At 35.9% G+C, this 21,030-nt stretch overlaps 1 protein-coding gene across 2 annotated transcripts in view; it reads left to right on the top strand.

Annotated features, from left to right (window-relative positions):
* RNLS (renalase, FAD dependent amine oxidase) overlaps positions 1-21,030 on the top strand; it is a 332,009-nt gene that overhangs the window by 233,637 nt on the left and 77,342 nt on the right. For both annotated transcript variants that reach the window (XM_033215708.1, XM_033215705.1), the window contains exon 5: positions 13,650-13,823. In XM_033215708.1, coding sequence (XP_033071599.1) covers positions 13,650-13,823 — 174 coding nt within the window. The remainder of the gene's footprint in view (positions 1-13,649; positions 13,824-21,030) is intronic.

Here is a 21,030-nt window from a genome sequence, read left to right as displayed (position 1 = left end):
TGACACTTGCAAGAGAATAATAGATTATTCATTTGCAATTGCTAATGAAATACAAACACCAAGTTAGCAAATTAAAATGTTAAATTTCTCAAAGCGACATTGACTCATCTATATTGCATATAAGAAATAAATATTGTATTTGCTTCATCACTCAATTCAATTTCCCAATATGCATTATTTGAAATGGAGGCAAATTTTTCTATGAGGTGCCTATTCTTATTTTCTGCTTTTTTCACTGAAGGGGTTCAGGAAATGCCACCCAAAATATGACATGTTGGTATGTTTATTACTTTGAACTGAGGACACTTGAGGAACAGTGGATGCCTGCAGTGGCTTCCTCTGAGCTCTCTTTAGTCTTTCTAAAGACAGCCGCCAAAAGGAACTGAACTGTCATGAATTCCCTCCCTGGGAATCTTATCAATCAAGGAAGATTAACTTCAATCACAGAAGAGACTGGAGGTGGACACCATGACCCAACAGATTAACACCTATTTTTCTGAGGGCTGCTCCCAGATAACTTGTATTACATGAGAGACCTTATGTCTGCATAAGACAACTTTTATTCACCATACATTTTCTCCCCTTATCCTCCCATAGCTTGTGTTGCCACCATCCCCTGAAAGTGCCAAGTCCCTATTTCTTTCTGTACCTCAGGATGCTGTATAAACTTCAATCATCTGATCCTTCTTCCAATCCCTTATTTTGTGGGATTCCCATGCATGCATGTTATTAAATATGGTTTTCTCCTTTTAATCTGTTTTATGCCAATTTCATCCGTAGCCCAGCCAAAGAACCTAGGAGAGTGAAGGGAAGCCACTTTTCCTTACCCTACTGCACCGTCCTAAATCTTTGTGCAAAAGGAGAAACTAGCACAGTGAAATTGTTTCTAAATTAGAAACCAGAGTGTAAATCAGTTCTCACTGCAGGCAGCTCTCAGTTTATGAACTCTCTGTTGGTAATCTGATTGTTTCAAATTAGGAATGGATATTCCCATAGAAATAATGTTTTAATCTGCCATCTCAGGCTTGCCTGAAAAGGTTTATCATTGATACAATAGAAATACTACCATTTGTACAAATGAAAGAGCAATACAATTGAAACAAAGCAATGTTTCTATTTATATTGGACACTGGTTATTAACAAAAAGCCAGATGATGAAGAAGATGGAGTCTTTTGTGAGATTCTGAAGGGGACTTCAGGGAACTCTTACTAGTTCATAGTCCTTTATGACAACTAATTTCATTTTAAAAGAATGTGGCTTTTCTTGTCCCTGCAACTCTAAGTATTAAAGCCATTTTTAATTTATTTTGGGAGTTTTTTGTTCTCTTTGAAGCTAGGGGTTGTTTTATTCTGTTGTTGTGGTAGAAATTGGCGTCTTGTTCATAAATGGAATAAAAGAGGAAGGGAAGAGAAGATAATTTGGTGAGTTAAGAAGAGATCTTGTGTCAACAGGACAAGAAATTGAAGGGAAGAGCGAGAGTAACAAGACTGGAAATTTTAAAAGGATATATATACTTTAAGAAGGAAACTGGCTGAGTAGTGAGCTGTTAACTGTGAAAACTTTGGGTAAGAACTTGAGCAAGTGTGGAGGAGGTGATTTGTGGTTATAGTGGGGAGTAGGAGGCAGCAAGAGTAAACCATCAGATGGACATCAAGCCGGAATACTTTGCTTGCTGCCTGAGCTGGGGGTAAGTGCCAAGGTTAGTTGCACAGAAACTTGGAAAAACAGTCTGCATGGGATATTCCTAACGTAGGGTGAAACCAGATATGTATGAAAAGATTTCAGCAGGTAACTCAACAATTGTATTCTAAATGTCCATGAAATCAATGAGACTAGCTCCATTTTAATGTCCCTGAGAAGACCCATGTATCACTCACAAATGTGGGGAGAAAAGTTTGATCTTTGGAATCTGTTCTTTAAATAATGGAATGACGTCCCATATGTCATCTCATCATGGAGATTACGCCCTAGCAGATGTACGCATTTCCCTGCAAACAAAGAGTAAACAGGTGTGTGAGGTGGGTGTGTTAGGGCAGGAAAGCAAAAGGAGGAATTTATGTTTTTGACTCTAAAAATGGGAAAATCATGAGTCTTGAATATGTCATAAGAAAGAAGTAAACTACCTACTATGTTCTAGGCATAAGAGGTGCTTTGGTTAATTGCATAAAATTATATACTAACTCTAATTAATAACAGACATCTGGTAAAAACAGATACCTGGTTAATAAGGAGTACTTTTGGAATAACTTGGTCTATAACTGAAGTTATAGGTCAGAAGCAAACACCTTTAGGCTATGAAATTTCATGTCTTTCCAGAGATGAGCCAGGACAACTTTTTCATTTTCTTTCTCTTTTGCTATCACAGCTGAATCTCCTTTTAACAATATACCTTCTTATACCAGTTAAGGCCATTTTATTGAGCTCTTTTCCTGCAACAATAACAATAATTATTATTATTATTTGCCCCCATTTTGTGTCAGCTGGATATTAATATATAAAATTTCTAATTTTCTAGTCTTCATAACAACCCTTTAAGGTAGGGCATACTTCTACTTAACAGATAGGGCAAACTGAAGCTCAGTGATATAAAATTTGTATATCACATTATATTATTATACAATTATTTATACATACACACAGTCTTTTGCTGAGGGTCAGAAATGCAAATGTTCTGTTAAAGATAACCTCTATCATCAAATTTTTCAGGTTCAGCATTTGCAGTGTTGTAAATCTCAGGTGGGAAATAGGGGAAAATGATTGAAACCTATTTCAATCATCCATTTTCATATATGGAAACAAAAGAAAGATAATATGGAAACAAAGATAACCAAGAAAAATGAATATTTTACTAATGTGTGAACACCAGTACATTATTAAAATAAACTTTTAAAACATTACAAAGAAATGGTAGGCTGATATGAAGATAAAAAATAATTGTGCTTTTCATCAAATTGAGATTCTTGTTAGTTATGAAAGTATATTTTAAAATAAATAAAATGCTATAGACTTCCACAAGATGAAGGCTGTTGCCTCTTACAGTTTTTATTCCCAAGTTTAGTTTATTTGTTTTGGCTTTAGCTAAGCTTTGTGAAGAGTTGTTATTATGTAAACAGAAAAGAAGCTAGTGGACCTGCAAAGTACAAGATTATTTTTGAGTGTCTTAGAGCTTATACCACCAGATTCTGATGTTTTGCTTCAATACCACAAATTTCACGTCTTTGCAAATAGTGCTTTCTGATTTCTAAAACTATAAAACTTTTTAATTAGAATATTAATTCTCCAAGTCATTGCCTTGGTATAAAGTATCTCTAGCCATAAATGTAAAAATATATATCTGTATAAAAATATGAGGTGACATGTAATAAAGTTTTTATTGTTATGGATTTTAGAATGACTATATTGCTCATGAATGGCATGGCCATAAAGTAATTAGATGGATAGGCTGGGAAGAGTGGCTGTAAAATATGTATGATATTCTGTGACATTTTGTATAATAGCACACACAATGTTTTATTTTCATGTTCTTACCCATCTGAAACTCAGCATTTTTCCCAACAAAAAGAATGATGGCACAATAGTCTAAAAAGTTTAGAATGCATGGAAATAAGGAAAGCATTTTCCAACCATATTATTGTGGTTTGCAGACTTACTGTATGTGTTCTGTAAAGAAAACAAGAAAGCCAAATACATTTAGATTTTGAAATCCAAAGAGAATTTTCCCAAGTATAAAACTGATAATAACTAGAGTGAAATTATTTTACATGTCAGTCCAAAATTAATTCTAGACTCTGCTAAGTGGTTGAGAGATTTTTTTATAGTGATTAGCATAGTGCTGGATGCATAGTAGGCCTACAATAAATGTTGCTTGAGTTAACTAATCTTTCATGCTTTCAGAAAACAGTTCCTGAATTTAAAAATGTTTATTTTTTTCTAATCCCATCCTTAGAACATGTTGCTATAGAAACGATTGAATGTCATTTCGGTTTCACAGGACCTCTGGATAAAGAGAAGAGTGGGTAGTTGGTAAAGCAGCAGACTTCATGTGATTGGGAGAAAGTCGTAAGATTTTATGAAAAACCAGCTACAGTCACATCTACATAGCTAAATACTCTTTTACAATGGCTGCTGGGACAGAGTGGCAAAAGGCAGTAAAGCAGGGACCAGAGAGAAAACCCTTTTTTCCTTGACAGATTGTTCTTTATGATTAAAGAGATGGGGAATCAGCAGGGATTAGAAAATGCTCCCTGATTGCCAGGGGGAGAGGGGAGAGAACCTGATTAATCACAAATACTGGTAACACACTAACAGTTTGAGCCTTTACACTACTGCAAAGGCCTTTTGGCATGACATCTGCCCCCAGTATGGCAGGATCACCTGTTTCATCACGGAAGCTGAAGAACTTGCTTCTAAAAAAAAAAATGTCTTGTTTATTTTTATCCTACAGGAACAAAAGTCATGATCTATTAAGTATTATTATATTTTAGAAACTTCAGGTGTCTTTATGTTCTTTTCTTTCCTTTTAAATGCCACTTAATGCATTGATTGTTAGGGTCCCACACAATTTGGGAAATATTAAGATAACTTTCTCTTGCTAGATATGAACTTTATTGTCCTATGACACCAATGCTTTCCTTCTGATGACTTCCAAAAAAAGCCAGCTATGCATAGCAACTAGGCAGAATTTACCTGTTAGACAGTGTATTCAAGTCATGATTTGTACTCAGGTTATGATTAGCATTCTCCATAAACACATGAGTATAAAAACAGCTTAATCCTAAATGTTTACCAAAAAATAATCTCAAGTGAGCAGAAGACAATACAAGGAAAGCCACTTCTGTGCCCTTTATTTTTATACAATTGTGGGATAGGATTAAGATTAAGAAATATAATGCTAGAGTAATGATCCAAAATTTGGTTTTCATTCATTTCCAAAGACATATCTTTGAACATTCAGCCTTCTAAAGTAGAAAGATAACCAAAGAATTCCATGATGTACATTAATTTTTCAAAAATTATTGCCCAAAATACTTTTGACATTCTTAATACTCCGTAAAGTTTTGTTTTGTTTTGTTTTTATTCTCTACTCTGAAAAGTGAAATGTAGCTGTGCACTTTACTAGACAAAGATGTGTCTTTGATTTAGTATCATCCTGATGTGCTTGAATATTAGGATGCCACCTCTAAAGGCTTTTTAAAAACGTTTCTAAAGTGTGATATACACATAGACACCTCTGAAGGCTTTTAAAATCAAGTACAGTCATGTTGGATTTTTGCAATACACTTATTATGTGCTAGGTATTGTGTTAAACACTTACTATTATCTTGTTTAATTTTTCTAGCAATCTTTAAGGCAGGCAATATTATTACTCTTATTTTGTAGGAAAACAGATGCTTAGAGGGATTAAGTAGCTTGACCAATGTCACACAGATAAATGTCAGAAACAGAATTCAAACCCAAATTTTTCTGACTCCAGAGATGCTTCTCAGGATGAAAGAAATATTTCCTCAGGGAAATCCCACATAGATATAACTGCTGAAGTCTGTCGCCAATAAACTCTAGATTTATTGCTTGCCAAGACTATTTCTAAAACTGTGCTTCCAGCCTTAATGACTTCTATACCTATAGAGTCCAAGTTAACATTCAATTTATTCCAGGTGAAGTGAAACAAGACTGATTCTGTGCTTTTATAGGAAAGGAATGACTCATTAGTAGTAAAATTTCAAACTATCCTGACCTGCTAGGAGAACTGTTTATGGAAAATGGGACTTTCAGCACTATTTCTACAGCCACTTTGGCTAAAGAGGAACCAGTTATTCTGGCTAAGATACTATTGCCCTTGTGTACCCACAAAGCCCACAGAGCTAGATGGTCTAATATAAGTAGTTGAATTCATGCACAACATTTCTTGACATTCTTGGAATTCACCATAAAAAATAAAGGTAATAACTAAATCAAGAGCTGTTTTCCTTGATCAGAACTTAGTTATAATACGAATTGGCTTCCTAACTTCAGCTGTCCCTGAGCTAAAATGCTTTACATATGGTGGTAAATCAGGAAATTAGCAATCTTCTGTAATTTGCTGTAAACAACAAAACTGGCTGGAGCTTAAAGGCTTTGAGCACCAAGTATCAATGTGAGCAGCATTTACCAATAACTATAACATTGGTAATAAATACCATGATATGCTAAAAACAAAAAGTGTTTATTTTACTATTAACATTAAAATCTTCATAATCATGCCCCCAAAGTCAGTATGATGTGAAGAGAAGTGCATCTGAAAGCAGTACCTTATTTACTTATGAAAAAACAGACGTTTATAAGTTGCAAAATATTCTTACCATACTCCTGGGCCCATGGATTTGGTTTTAAGAGGTTGATCTCTACTACTGCCTAAGAGTATAATGTTTCTACTTGGCTTCCTAGAAGAAGCTAGATGAAAATACAGTTAAATATTGTTTCGGTCCAGGTCCCAGCAAGAAATAGACGGTATATGTGAAACAGTTTTATGTAAAGAATTTAAGAGGCTGGGCATGGTGGCTTATGCCTGTAATCCCAACACTTTGGGAGGCCGAGGCGGGTGGATGATTTGAGGTTAGGAGTTCAAAATCAGCCTGGCCAACATGGTGAAATCCCGTATCTGCTAAAAATACACAAACACCCACAAAATTAGCCAGGTGTGGTTGCATGTACCTCTTACCCAGTTACTCAGGAGGATGAAGCAGGAGAATAGCTTGAACCCAGGAGGCGGAGGTTGCAGTGAGCAAAGATTGTACCTCTGCACTCCATCCTGGGCAACAGAGTGGGATTCTGTCTCCAAAAAAAGAATTTAAGGAAGGGGTATTCACAAAACAGTGGGCAGGGTTAAGGCAGCCAGCCAGGGATGTTGTGGCACCTAGGAACTAGTAACAGCAGGAAGCCATTACTAGTCCTAGGCCTAAATGGGTAAGGGAAGAAAAGGTTACCAGTGCCCCATGAGAGTTGGAACTAGGGGAGAAGAGCCACCTGAAAGGAACTTCAGCTCTCAAGGAGCTCACCATTGCCAATACCTGGCAAAGCAGGACGGAACAGGAGGAGTCAATATTCCAGCCTCTGTCTCCTACCTGAGAATCCCCTGGCCTATATCACCAATTGACCAAAACCTTCCAGAAACCAGAACTCTAGGAATTCAGCCCATAAAGGGGCCAGTCTCCCTGGGCACAGATGAAAGCAGAGAAGGGCAAGGAGTGGACATAGGAGAGCAAGAATAACCAGCATAAATAGACTTCCTGTGTCTGTTCAAAGAAAGAAGAGTCACGGGGAGGGAGGAAAGAAACTGATTATCCTTGTAAATATTATAATATATACAATACTAAAAAGTAAACAGGAAAAATTGTATAACATACAATAAATTTAGAATGCCAGTATCACCCATTAATATAAATCAATTTAATAACATGAAGAATCTAATAGACCAGTTAGAAAAATGACATGAACAGATTGCTTGCAAAAGAGAAAATATATACGGGCTTTTAGTCATATGAAGAATGTTTAGTCTTACTATATTAGAACCAAAGCAAGATCTATTTTTCCTAGCAAATAACAAAAATTACTTAATATAAGCAAGGAATACAGTGAAATGGGTCTTTTGTATACCATTAGTAGAAATTATAAATTGGTATAGTGTTTCTGAAAAACCATTTAACAGTAATTCCACTTTCAATTTCTATCTTAAGGAAATAATTAGAAACATAGATAAAAATCTGCACAAAGATGTGCATAATAGTGTTAATTATAATAGAAAAAAGGAAACGAATGTTCACCATTAATGAAATGATTAAACAAATTATGTAACATACATTTCATCAAATATTATAGAGGCATTAAAATATTTACAATTGGGGCTTTTGGTCTTACGGTAAGCAGAAATTCAGTACGCAAAATTATATGTCCAATGTGATCACAACCATGTTTAGAGAAAAACTATCATAATACTAAAGGAAAAACATCAAAATGTTACTTGTTTATCTGAATAATGAAAATATGGTGATATTTTTACCTTTTCCTCTTTATATCCTTGCCTACTTGCGAAATTTTCTGAAATAAGGATATATTCATTGCTATTTATTGAATGCCATTGTTCACTAGTCACTGTCATAGGACCCCGACATACAAAGCTCATGAAGCACAGTCTTTGCCTCAAGTTGCTTACAATCTAGTGTCTTATTTTTATATTGTCATTTCTAAAATAATAGGATAATAAAGCTATTGTTTATTTAATTAGGGTGAATGAGGGGAAGTAGCATTCAATATATTTGGTCTCTTTCTCTCACAACACTTTTCAAAGCCAATAGGAATCCTGGCTGCCTATGACTCTAAAATATGTCCAAAATCTCATGAAATGTAAACTAATAAAGCTTTCAGGAAAAAAAAAACCTAAGAAAACATCTTTGTGATCTTGAAGTAGGCTATTGGCAAAAACATCTTAAGCAGGACACAGAAGCGTTAATTATAAATGAAAACAAAATAAGTTGGGCTATATTAAAATTAAAACTCTGTTCATCAAATCATACTTTTAAGAGGTTTAAAAGGCAGGCCACTCAGGAAGGAAGTTTTAAATAAATTCATATTTAAGATTCATATCCACAATATATAAAGAACTCCTGTATTGCAATAAGAAAAAGACAGCCCAAAAGAAAAATGGGCAAAGATTTGAACAAGCAGTGACAAAAGGATATAAGAATGACAAACATGGAAGAGTTTTCAAGTATTAGTCACCATGGAATACAAATTAAAACCACAATGTAATAGTATCTCTACATCCCAGATTAAAAAGACAGATAGTAGCCAATTCTGGGAACAATGTGGAACAACTCAGCTTTCATACACACCTGGTGGAAGTACAAACTGGTACAATCACTTTAGAAAACCATTTGGCAGTATTTACTAAAACTGAATTATGTGAGCTCCTTCATTCCAGAATTCCAGTGCTAGAGAATCACATACATATGTTCTTCACATTAAATATGTGATAACCAAAATCTACGAACAATCCCAATATTCATCAACAGTGGAATGGATAAGTAACGTGTAGTATATATGTATAAGCAATACTGTCCTACAATTAATTAACTACAACTACATCTAACAACATTTATATAACAAACATAATACTGAGTGAAAGAAACCAGACACAAAAAATATATACCATATCATTCTGTTTATGTAAAGTTAAAAAACAGCTAAAGTAATCTATGATGTTGGAATTTAGGATTACTGATGACCTGCAACAGGAAAAGAGTGCCTGGAAAAGGAGCAGAAGGTAGCTTCTGGGGTTCTGGTAATGCTCTGTTTCTTGATCTGGCTGCCGGTTATATGGGTGTGCTCACTTCATGAAAATTCATCAAGGCATAATTTTCTCTGCATATGTTAAACCTCTATTAAAATTTACATTATACATATTATATATTTATGTACACATATATTGTGTGCGTGTATGTGAAATGACAACATTTCAACAAATGAAGTGTTAATGAGTTAATTGACTTTTATTAGCAATTCATAAACCAGGCAGCATCCAGTCTATAAAACAGACAAGAGCTCCACTGGCCATGAAGTCATGGCCAGTGAATTGGTTTAATAGAGAACTCCACTGGCCATGAGTTGGTTTTTGTAAGGCAACTTGAGCGGGAACAAGGAAACATCTAGTGCAAAAGGTAAATTGGTTAACATCAAGTTACTAAAGGTTACTCTCCTTGTATGGATTAAAGCAGTGGGGACTTGGTTATTATGCCCGCTCAGCTCAGGTTGACTGGGCCCTTTGGATTGGTTGTTCTGGATTTCCTTTTTTTTCTTTTTTTTTTTTGAAAACTGACCTTCTCCCCTAATCTCTCAGGTCAGATCTTGCAAGTAAACAGCTTAGGTTTTGGTTTGGTGATCAGGAACATTAGCATGAGTGACTCCAGTTTAGGTTGGTCTGTTGGGACCTAGTGCAAGATCTTAGCCCAAATCAATAGCCTCTCACAATTTTTATTTAAGAGTATATACACATATGCACAAATACACACACACACACACACACACCCCCTATATATTTCATCCAAACTGTAGCCACTTCTGGCTTCCTCTACTGTTCTCTCTAATCAAAGACTTCTGCAAAAGCTGCTTGCCCCAGTTCCACTCTTGCACCCCTGTATCTTCACCAGTAGCCAGAATGAGAATTTTAAGACAGAAGGAATTCCATGTCTGTCCCTGGCTCATAACGAGTACCTTCCCATGTCAGTCCAAATAAAAACATCAGAGGTAACACATATCCCTGACAGTCTATATAAAATAACCTCACTCAAACCTGTTACTTATCCCTTTACCTGCTTTATTTTCCCTTATAGCTGTTATCACCAACTGACATACCATTTACTTGATTATTGATTTATAATGGCCTTTCTGCCACTAGTATGTAGGCTACATGAGAGCAAGGACTTTCTCTTTCTGCTTTACAGCCCTAATGTCTAGAAGAGTGCATGGCATAAAGTAATGGAAGGATGGATGGATGGATGGATGGATGGACGGATGGATGGATGGATAAATGGATGGATGGATGGATGGATGGATGGATGGATGGATAAATGGATGGATGAATGGATGAATGGATGCATAGATTGATTTGATTGTCACCAAAAAATGTAGAAAATAGGCAGAATATGTATTATTAACCTTCTTTTATAGGTTTGAAAACTAACAGAATAAAATTACATGAGGAAACAAAGAAAATGAAGTATTTGCTAATATTTGCTCAGTGTTATTCAGGAGTACAGCCAGGTCTTCTGTTCCTCTCTCTCACTCTCCTCTTCTCTCTCTTTTTCTCCCTCTGCTCCTCACCTCCCACAAACCCACTCATGCACACAAAGACACAGGCACAAAGAGAATGAAATAAGCACAATTTTCCTCATTAATGAAAGTATGCATGTGAACTACTCTGTTCACTACAATTTTTAGCCATTTTACTCATAGTCATAAAATATATTTTATATTATTTATGTATGTGTAAGATATATATTATGTAACATATCTTACATATATGTGTGTGTATGTGTGTTTGTGGGTTATATAATCCTATTGGTTGAGAATTAAATGAGGATGACAGCCAGGTAAAGATTTATTACATTGGAATTGGGCCTTTTTATATAAGCTTTGATTTGTGGTCATTTGTCCTATTTGAAAACATGATAAGAAAGAATCTATTGTTTTGCTTGCCAAAATATGTGGGACCTAGGGCTAGTTGCTTTAGCATTTTGCACTAGAAACTTTTTAAAACAAAGTAAGACCTTTTTTTAAGATGCTGCCCGCATTCCAACAACAAAAAACTTTTAAGACGCTGAAGACAAAGTTTTTGTCAGTGAATGTCCAGAAATTGTGATTGTTTCAGTCAGAAGTCTCACCTCCCTGTTCTCTTAATGAATTGTAGAGCCCCTGGAATAGACAAGGGTGTGTAAGGTTAATTGCTCTTTCTATATAGATATCAATTACCTTTTCAAAGGGCTACCCAGTGGGATTTACCACTTGGCAGTTTGTCTAAAAGCTAGCAAAAAGTAGGGGGATGGGGAGAGGACTGATTTGGTTGTCAACATATTGACCCTTCAGTGTTGGTTAAAAAAATAAAAGTTTTAGGCCCTTTCAGTTACTAAGTAGCTAACTACACAGTTTTGTTTGGTTGGTGTGTTTTTTTTTTTTTTAATTAAAAAAATGGGAAACAGTGATTATGTGCTCAGCGGATAGCATTAATATGTTTCACCTCCTCCCTCTTAGAAAACAGTAAGTATAACATCAAGCCACAACTTTAAAAGCAGATTAAATTAAAAAATGAAGTTCCAAATTCATTGAGTATAATGAGGCCAATGTCAGATCATTCGTTCATCAAGTAGTTACAGCTTTTAATAAGGCAGAAAATTATAGTTAAAGGGAAATATGGCTTTTACTTATGAATACAAAATAGCCATTAATGTCAAGGAGAAAGCAATGCCAAAGTTTATTCTGAAACTCAGACTTGCAGAGGGGCAGAGGAAAGTATAGGGTTATAAGAATATGTGTGTAACTCCAATGTGGGAGCTCTGGCTTCATCTTGACCACACAACTTGGAAGCTGTGTAACCTAAGGCAGGTTAGTTAACCAATCTGAATCTCACCTTCCTGGGGATGTGAAATGAGGATGGCTTTTGTGAAGACTAAATTAGGTCATGGTTGTAAAAATGTTTTGTAGTTGAAATAATGTATAGGATTATTACTGTGCTATAATAATTTATTGAATCCCTTTCCTGCCTCTCTCTGCCTCCTAAAGCCACTTCTGTAATATTTAACTAAAGGTTTGCTTATCCCTACTGTTGTAGATTAGGATATTTTACCCCAATTAAATGAGAATTTCCCATGTGTTCCATGTCTGAATGAGCCTTCTAAGGCAGAACAGAACTATGACCTTCTCTGAAACCTAAACTATTAATGTTGTACATACATAAACAAGCAGCTCCCTGAGACCTTAAAGGTAGGGATATTGGAGATAGAAAGTAAAAAGTGGAAAATATGTCTTCTTTCCCCACCTCAGGATGGAACATTATCCCATTTTCCTAAGTATGTTTTCTTGTCCCATTTTCCCAAGTATTTTTTCTATCTATAGTAGCAAAAGTCACTATTTAATGAACACTTATTATATGCCAAGCACTGTGCCACACATTATTTCATATAATCCTCACAACAGACTAATGCATTCTATACTATTATTGCAAGTATAGGCAAGAGAACTGTAATCAGAGCAATTAAGTAGTTTAACCAGTGTCACATATCTGGTAAGTGGAGAGTCAGGATTTAAACCTAAACCTACTCAATTCCTTTTCCAAGCTGTTCGTATTAGTTACCTCCTACATTTCAACTTCAAATCACTCTATGACATGGAGCAATTTGTGTGTGTGTGTGTGTGTGTGTGTGTAGCAGTTTTTGTGTTCTTCAACTTTTAAGTTCAGGTATACATGGGCAGGATACTCAGGTTTGTTACATAGATAATCATGTGCCATGGTGGTTTGCTGCACAGATCATCCCATCACCTAGGTATTAAGCCCAGCATGCATTAGCTCTTCATCCTGATGCTCTTCCTCCACAATGCCCCCATCCCCAACAGGCCCCAGTGTGTGTTATTCCCCCCTTGTATCCATGGAACAATTTAAGAGGTCATAAGAGATAGAGCATCAGCCTCCTCATCTGTAACTTGGAAATAATACTCTGCCTTTTAAAATTATTATGATAGAGTGAAATGCTTATGTCAAGTATATAGCAAATACCCTGACTTGTAGTAAGGGGTCAGTATATGGAATCTATAATGTGGCCAGACAGTCCAAGGACTAGGATACCAGAATAGAAAAGCAATTTGGAGCCAGATTTTGAGAACCTTGAGTGCCATTCCAAAGATTGTGAACCTGCAACTTCATAAAAACAATGTGCCAAAGTTAAGAATTATTCCAAAAAGAAATTAGAGCTGATGCTATTTTACATTACCTTTCAAAATTCATTGTAAGTGAGATGGAGTTGGTAGAAGCTGTTGTAACTGATTTAAAGGAATTTTATATTTGATGTACTAAAAGGAAAGATGATATTTTTAAGTTTGATGCCTTTTATTTTTTCTTCCACAGTAATTAGTGAATGCCAAAGGCAGCAACTGGAGGCTGTGTGCTACTCCTCTCGATATGCTCTGGGCCTCTTTTATGAAGCTGGCACAAAGATTGATGTCCCTTGGGCTGGGCAGTACATCACCAGTAATCCCTGCATACGCTTCGTCTCCATTGATAATAAGAAGCGCAATATAGGTCAGTACCCCCATTATTTCCCTTAAATACAGTAACAATGGTGGGTGTAGATCATGAAAAATGCTGTTTAATTGAGTGTTGCCATTCTGAACAGAGCAAGCATTTAACTCCAAGCCACAGGGGATAAAATTTAATGTCACATTTGGCCAGTAATAAAATACACAGTGAAACCGGCAAAGTTTTTCAGAATTTCATTCACCACATGGTTTATATTACTGAGTTCATGAAAATAGTGTCAGAAGGTTTAAGATTTCAAAATGACCCAAGTTCTATTTCTTTAATATGGATGCATCTATATGCAAATGTATCTCTCATTTGTTTCTTGGTGAAGTTTGTTTTTGTTTGTTTGGTTTGGGTATTTTTTTTTTTTTCTAATTTGATAAGTGCTGCTCTTCCACTCCCTCAACTGGAAATTAAAGGAGAATTTTACTATGTTATGAAAATCCTTCACTTCAATATAATTTTATTGTTTATTTACATTTCATCTGGGGGAAAATGATAAATTTACTTTAGAAACAATGTAACGAGTAAAATGTTTCATGAGAGCTTTACTAGAATGTGATAAATCTACACTCCACCCTTTTTGTTGAAGATAGTTATAAAAATTAGATTTGAATTGTAAGAAAAACATAACTGATTCCTTTTAGGCAAAAAGTTGAAAGTGTATTCTCATTTGTAGGATTGCAGTGATCCCTGAGATGCTGCTTTTTGTGGAATAACCGTAGGATGTAAAATGACTAAAACTCTTGAATCGTCCTGTCAATCTGTTATGGTATTTTATGGGACAGTGATGGCTTCACCAAGCCATTAGTTAGAAGTCTGGCTTGATAAAATCACCAACTAACATCTCTCGGCTCACCAGACCTTCATAATGATAGAACTGGGCTGGAGTATGGTTTTTATATCAGAGCTCATGATCTTAGAAAAGTGTTTCTTTTATAACTTAAAACTCCCTTAGGGCTAGACTGTTTATGTTAACATGATACCACATATATGTACAATCAGCAGTTCATGAAATGCCTTAGAACTGCAGTGGACTAACCATTTTTAACTCTACAACTGCTTTATTCTGAGAAAAGAAGACTAACCCTTGATCTTTTCATGTTATATGGCATGAATTAGACATTATCCTTTGTGTATTTCATCATAAGATATGATATCTGTCAGGGTGTATTCAGTTGTATATAACAGAAAAAAAATTTAAACTTGTTTAACAGCATAAAGACATTTGTTACATTGTCTACTATGGACTGAATTGTGTCTCCTCCATAGACACAGGTTGAAGCCCTAAGCCCAATATGGTTGTATTTAGAGATGGGGTTTTGGGCGGTAATTAAGATTAAATGAGGTCCTAAAGGCAGGACCCTAACCATGTAGGGTTGATGGCCTTATAAGAAGAGCAAAAGAGGGAAAGCTCTCTCTCTCTATCCTGGCTTGCACATACCACGTGAGGACATAGTAAGAAGGCAGCTATCTGCAAGCCAGGAAGACAGCCCCAACTAAGAGCCAAATCTACCGGCACCTTGATCTTGGACTTCCCAGCCTCCAGAACTGTGAGAAATTTCTGTTGTTTAAGTCACCCAGTCTATGGTATTTTGTTATAGTAGCCTGAGCTGACTAATAATACATTCTCTAAGGAGAAGATTGGAGAGACTTCAGGGTTCATTGATTCAGAAACTGAGCAATATCTTAAAAGACCTAGGTTTTGTCTTTCTTTGCTCTCTTCCACTCTCAATGTTGACATCCTCAGAGGACTGGCAGCAAGATGACAATAGCTATTGCATTCACACTGAACCTAACAACATGCTTACGAATGAAATGAACTATCACTGGCTCTGTTCCTTTCTAAGAATCAAGGAAATCTTGGGAGGCCAAGGCGGGTGGATCACAAGGTCAGGAGTTCAAGACCAGCCAGGTCAACGTAATGAAACCCTATCTCTACTAAAATTACAAAAAACTAGCTGGGCGTTGTGACAGGCACCTGTAATCCCAGCTACATGGGAGGCTGAGGCAGGAGAATCGCTTGAACCCAGGAGGCGGAGGTTGCACTCAGTGAAGATCGTGCCACTGCACTCCAGCCTGGGCGACAGTGTGAGACTCCATCTCAAAAAATAATAATAATATATAGTAATAATAATCAAGGAAATCTTTACAGAAGCCTTTTGATCGACTTCTCCTCATGTGTCACAGACCAAAATTGGATTACTTGAGTGCTCCAAAACCAGGCACTGGCAAAGAGGGTGGGAGCAAAGTGGTAAGCCTACACAAGTCCAGATCTAGTCCTGAAACTGGTACTAGGATCATCTTTCCTTTAGTTATGAGGAGTGCTGTCTGAATAAAATAGAGTTTTGTTAGGAGGAAGAAAGGAAGTACTAAATGCTGGATTAGCAATCAATAATGTCCATTATCTTCAAGTAGAGTCACGTCTTATATGGGAGGTAAAGTTCTAAAGTTGTCACATAAAAAGAGTCATGTATATTCAAAATTACCTTCAAAGTTTCTTAAAACTATATGACATTTTAGAGAATGATGTAACATCTTTCAGTAAATTCAGTACAACTATTTTCCCAACATTCAATAGATTTCTGTTTCTTTGGTGAAGCCAGATTAAAGTTGGTTTGGATTTGTAGGACCCAGTGATATTTTCAACTATGAAAGGCACACAGGAAGGAAAGAAATAACAGAGTCATATCTCCTAACAGACTATAAATCTGCTATAAAAATGGAGTGGGGTGGTGGGTAAAAGCACCCACAGTACAGTGCAGTAATTTATAAAATTATGCAAATTTGAAAGAGTACAACATAAAAGATTAATAAATTCTCTCATGTGATTGGAAGCATTTGAAATAATAAAATTTAAATTTTTTTTATATCAACAATCATACAATATTAAAAGGAGTGGGCTACCTGAATTGGAAACCATGTTTTTGCTACAGCCCATGGTGGTGCCACTTCAGCAAGCAAAGAAATGCCTGCTTTTCTTTGACAGCTGTATGGGAAATTAATCTTCAATTATGCAAGTTTTAAATTGATACAGAATGCCAGTAATGGCATTTCATAACATAAAATCTAACTGCTTTGCATTTAAACTATTTTTTTCTCACTATCTGGGGGCCAGGAAATGGGTCTAGCTGAATTCACATACTACAAATGCCCATATAATGTAACTTCACTGTATTTTATTAATATTGATATTTAATTAGGACAGTAAGAGTTGTTGTTTTTGTTTGTTTTTTGTTTTTGTTTTTGTTTTTGACAGAGTCTCGCTGTGTTGCCCAGGCTGGAGTGCAGTGGCAAGATCTCTGCTCACAGCAATCTCTGCCTCCTGGGCTTAAGTGAGTCTCCTTCCTCAAGCTCCCAAGTAGCTGGGAGTACAGGTGCCTATCACCATGCCCAGCTAATTTTTTTTGTACTTTTGGTAGAGACAGGGTTTCACCAAGTTGGCCAGGCTAGTCTCGAACCCCTGACCTCAAGTGATCCAACTGCTTTGGCCTCCCAAAGGGCTGGGATTACAGGCGTGAGCCACTGTACCCAGCCAGGAGATGTTTCTTTACGCCAGTAACATTACCCCACACCCTTGCTTTATGTGGGGTGTTTGATTGAATCAAGAATTAATACTACAACGTACATACACAACCAGTCAAACATTTGTGTTCCGTCAGGGTAGAGAAGCAACAAGATAAAGTCTGGCATGATTGAGACCACAAAATACAGTCAGTTGTTAAGTCTTGAAAAGAGCTAGAGGATATAGAAGAAGCCTAAAGATCAAGGCATAATCATTTGTTAGAAGTCAGGAATAGGTAGTACATGTAGAAAGCCACAGCCAGAACCAAAGTTTCCTTAGGCAGAGGGAGTAGATTCCAAGATGTACTAGACCCAACTTTAAGTAACAATAGTTATGAATATGCCCCAATATCCTTGTTTGTGTTTCCCAAAATGTGTTCAGTGGAACACTATTTCCTTGAGTTGCTCTTTGAAAAAGGGCTCTGTCATCAAACAAATTTGCAAAATACTACAGACGTTTGTTTTGGAGAATCTCAGGACATGTTATCTTATTAAAGGATATTCCTACAGAAAAGACACCTTTTTACTTCTTTTAATCTAGACTTTCCTAAATTTGCTTGACCATGGGTTATTGTATTTCAGCACCAAACCTACTAACATTCCATAGAAATGGTTCCCAAGTATACATTTGAGAAACACTGACTTGATGTCACCTTTCATGCTTCACACCTGGGCAGGAATTATAGGCCAGATAACTGGAGTGGGAGGTCTGGTCCTGAAGGCATCAATTGGGAAATACTTGAGATTTTTTTAGAAATGAGAGAACCCTTGTTGCCAATGAACTCAAATCTTCATGGAATTAAAATTTCAGAAAATTTATGTTAAAATAAGGTGTTTATCATATTACCTTGGGTAGTTTTTAAAATTAGTAAGCTTGGCGTAGTGGCAAGAATTAGGACTTACAAGACCTAGATTCAGATTCTGGTTCTGAAAAATGCTACTTTTGTACTTTTGTGTAGGCCTTGTATTTGTAATGCTAGTTTTTGTAGTAAACATACCTAAAACCTTTAATGGCCTGAACATGACTGAGGTTTATTTCTTGCTCATATAAAGCCCAAACAGGTGTTTGTTATTGGTAGACAGCTTTCTTCAAAGCTTTATTTAGGAACACAGGCTCCATCCATTTTTTGACTCTGCAAACTTCATCAGGTAACCAACAGAGTCAGTGTACTCATAGACATCAATCTGTGGATGGAAAGAGGATGGAGGAGAGCCAGAGGAGTTTTTAGGGGTAAACCTAGAAATGGTGCACCTCAGGTGTGCTCACATTCTGTTGGTTAGGACACGGTTATGTGACCACACTTATTTGGAAGGAAAGCTGGAAATGTAGTCTACCTATATATGTAGGAAGAAAAAGTGGATTTGGTGAACATTTAGCCAGTTTCTACTAAAACATTTGGCATAAATCGTTCTGTAAAAGGGACAGATTAGACCTGTGTGAATGATAAATAGGTTTCAACACAACTGAGAATCATTCAATAAGTAATTGCCACCTGGGATAACAACTAAGAATGATTCCCAGGCTGGGTACAGACTCAGTAGAAAAAGATCTGCCAACAATTAGCAATGTCTGTCATGTAGAGGGCATAAGGAATAGTGCCACAAGTGAGATACATTTACTTCTGAAGAAGATCTCTGAGCTCCATCCCAGGATCTTAAATTTGAAGTTAGACTGTCCGGGAGTCCAGACTCAACTTGGCACCACTGACTAGCTGTGTAACTTTGGGTAAATTAAACTATCTGTTGCCTCCTTAATAAGATGAGTAAAATAATACCATACCATACCAAAGGGTTACTGAGAATTAAATGATTTGAACATATGAAGAGCTTTGCATGGCATTTAGAAAGTAAGTCAGTATTTATGGTACCTATTATTATAATTAACAATTCCAGTCTTCAATTTGGATATTATAGTCTCTGAAGCAAAGGGCATAAATATAAAAGTCTAACTTAGGTGAATGCAGCCTCTGTTACCAGTACAGATAGGAGTTAGGGCAGCTTAAATAAATAAAATGAGTAAGCAACCCTGAAAATGATTGATCAGAAATTTAGCATTCTTTCTTTGTCACCATCTGGAGGAGTGTTAATGATCAATAAAATAGCCAATAGGCAGCAATCTGAGGCGATTAAGGCAATCTGAATTCTAGAGATGTGATGGCCAATGGACATAATGACATAGTTTTCAATATCTTATCAAAGAAAATAATCCAACTCATCTTAAAAGAAGAAAAGCAAATGAACAAACTTAGAGTTTATTCATAGAGTTTATCCTTGCAAGAATTTTATTGTTAGAATCTCTGAGTAACAAACACTAATATATAATACCTTTAATGGCTGTTTTACAAAATATGCAGGAATGTTATTCCATATGACTATTTATTACGTCAACTCTTTATAAAAACAAGGACATAATATGAGACGTTATAAATAATTGGGATGGTGCTGTGACTTTAAATCCATTCACGTTGTGACACTTAAAAGAGTTCATGATTATTCCAGTTAAACAAATAGCCATGAACTTTATAACACAAAATAGTCCGCTTAAGAATTGAATGAACATGGAACTATTTGAACTTTCAGAAAATGCAATCCAGACCGGTAAAACTTTATAAGTAGAACAAAAAAAGAAGACCGAGAAGAGGGGAAAAAGAAAGAAGGAAAAGAAAAGAAGAACCATAATCATGAAAAACTGTCAGGTTTCCAGTTTGGGCTTTTGTTTTAAAATATCAGAGCTCTCAGATAAAGTAATAATCCTCATCTTAATAAGCAGTGACTAGTAATCATGATATTTTGTTGTTTATATAACAGACATAGTTATTTGTAATTCAATTATATAACTGATGTTTTCCCTATAAATCTGTTAAGGCAATTTAATTAACAGCTGTCATATACTAATAGCAAATATTCATCTCATTATTATAGTGATGTCACAAAATATCATATGATGGTAATATCAGATCTTGGGGTGGTCTCTCAGGAAGAAAAAAATATATATATAGAATGTATACAAGTACTTATATACAATATGTGTATATACACATACATATATACATAAAAATATCTATTGTTTGTTATTTAAATTAATAGGCACAAATTATAAAATAGAATAGTCTGATTTCACATATTTCTCACTTTTAAAACCAAATATGGGGACCAGGTATGGTTGCTCATGCCTATAATCTCACCACTTTGGGAGGCCAAGGCAGGAGGATTGCCTGAGGCCAGGAGTTCACAACCAGCCTGGAATACCTAGCGAGATCCCAACTCCATCTCTGTTATTTAAAATAAAGAGGAGGGGACTTTCATTAGAGAATGAAATAACTCAGCCCATTTTGTAAGGAAAACATTTGCACACAGAGTAAAAACAAACAACAGACCCCTGTCAGCCCCTAGTTTCCCTGTCAAGTTATCCTCAATGGGAAAGATTTACATCTAAGATAACATTTGCCCTCTCACTTGCAAAGCAACTTAACTCAGTATGAAAATCAATGCCAGAGATGGAATAAAAGTAGAAAATCAGCTAAATACACCTGAAATCAAAAATAAACTTTAAATATATCTTACGGAATATACTGCTATGGAAGTGTCTTTCAGCAAAATTGAACTCCCAAATATTTGTGTCTTTCATCCTCATTCAATTGTA

The sequence above is a fragment of the Trachypithecus francoisi genome, unplaced genomic scaffold, assembly GCF_009764315.1.
Source record: "Trachypithecus francoisi isolate TF-2019V2 unplaced genomic scaffold, Tfra_2.0 Contig00586, whole genome shotgun sequence".
NCBI classification, from domain to species: Eukaryota; Metazoa; Chordata; class Mammalia; order Primates; family Cercopithecidae; genus Trachypithecus; species Trachypithecus francoisi.
Note: the sequence above shows the minus strand (reverse complement) of the source record. Positions and strands in the feature narration are given on the sequence as shown.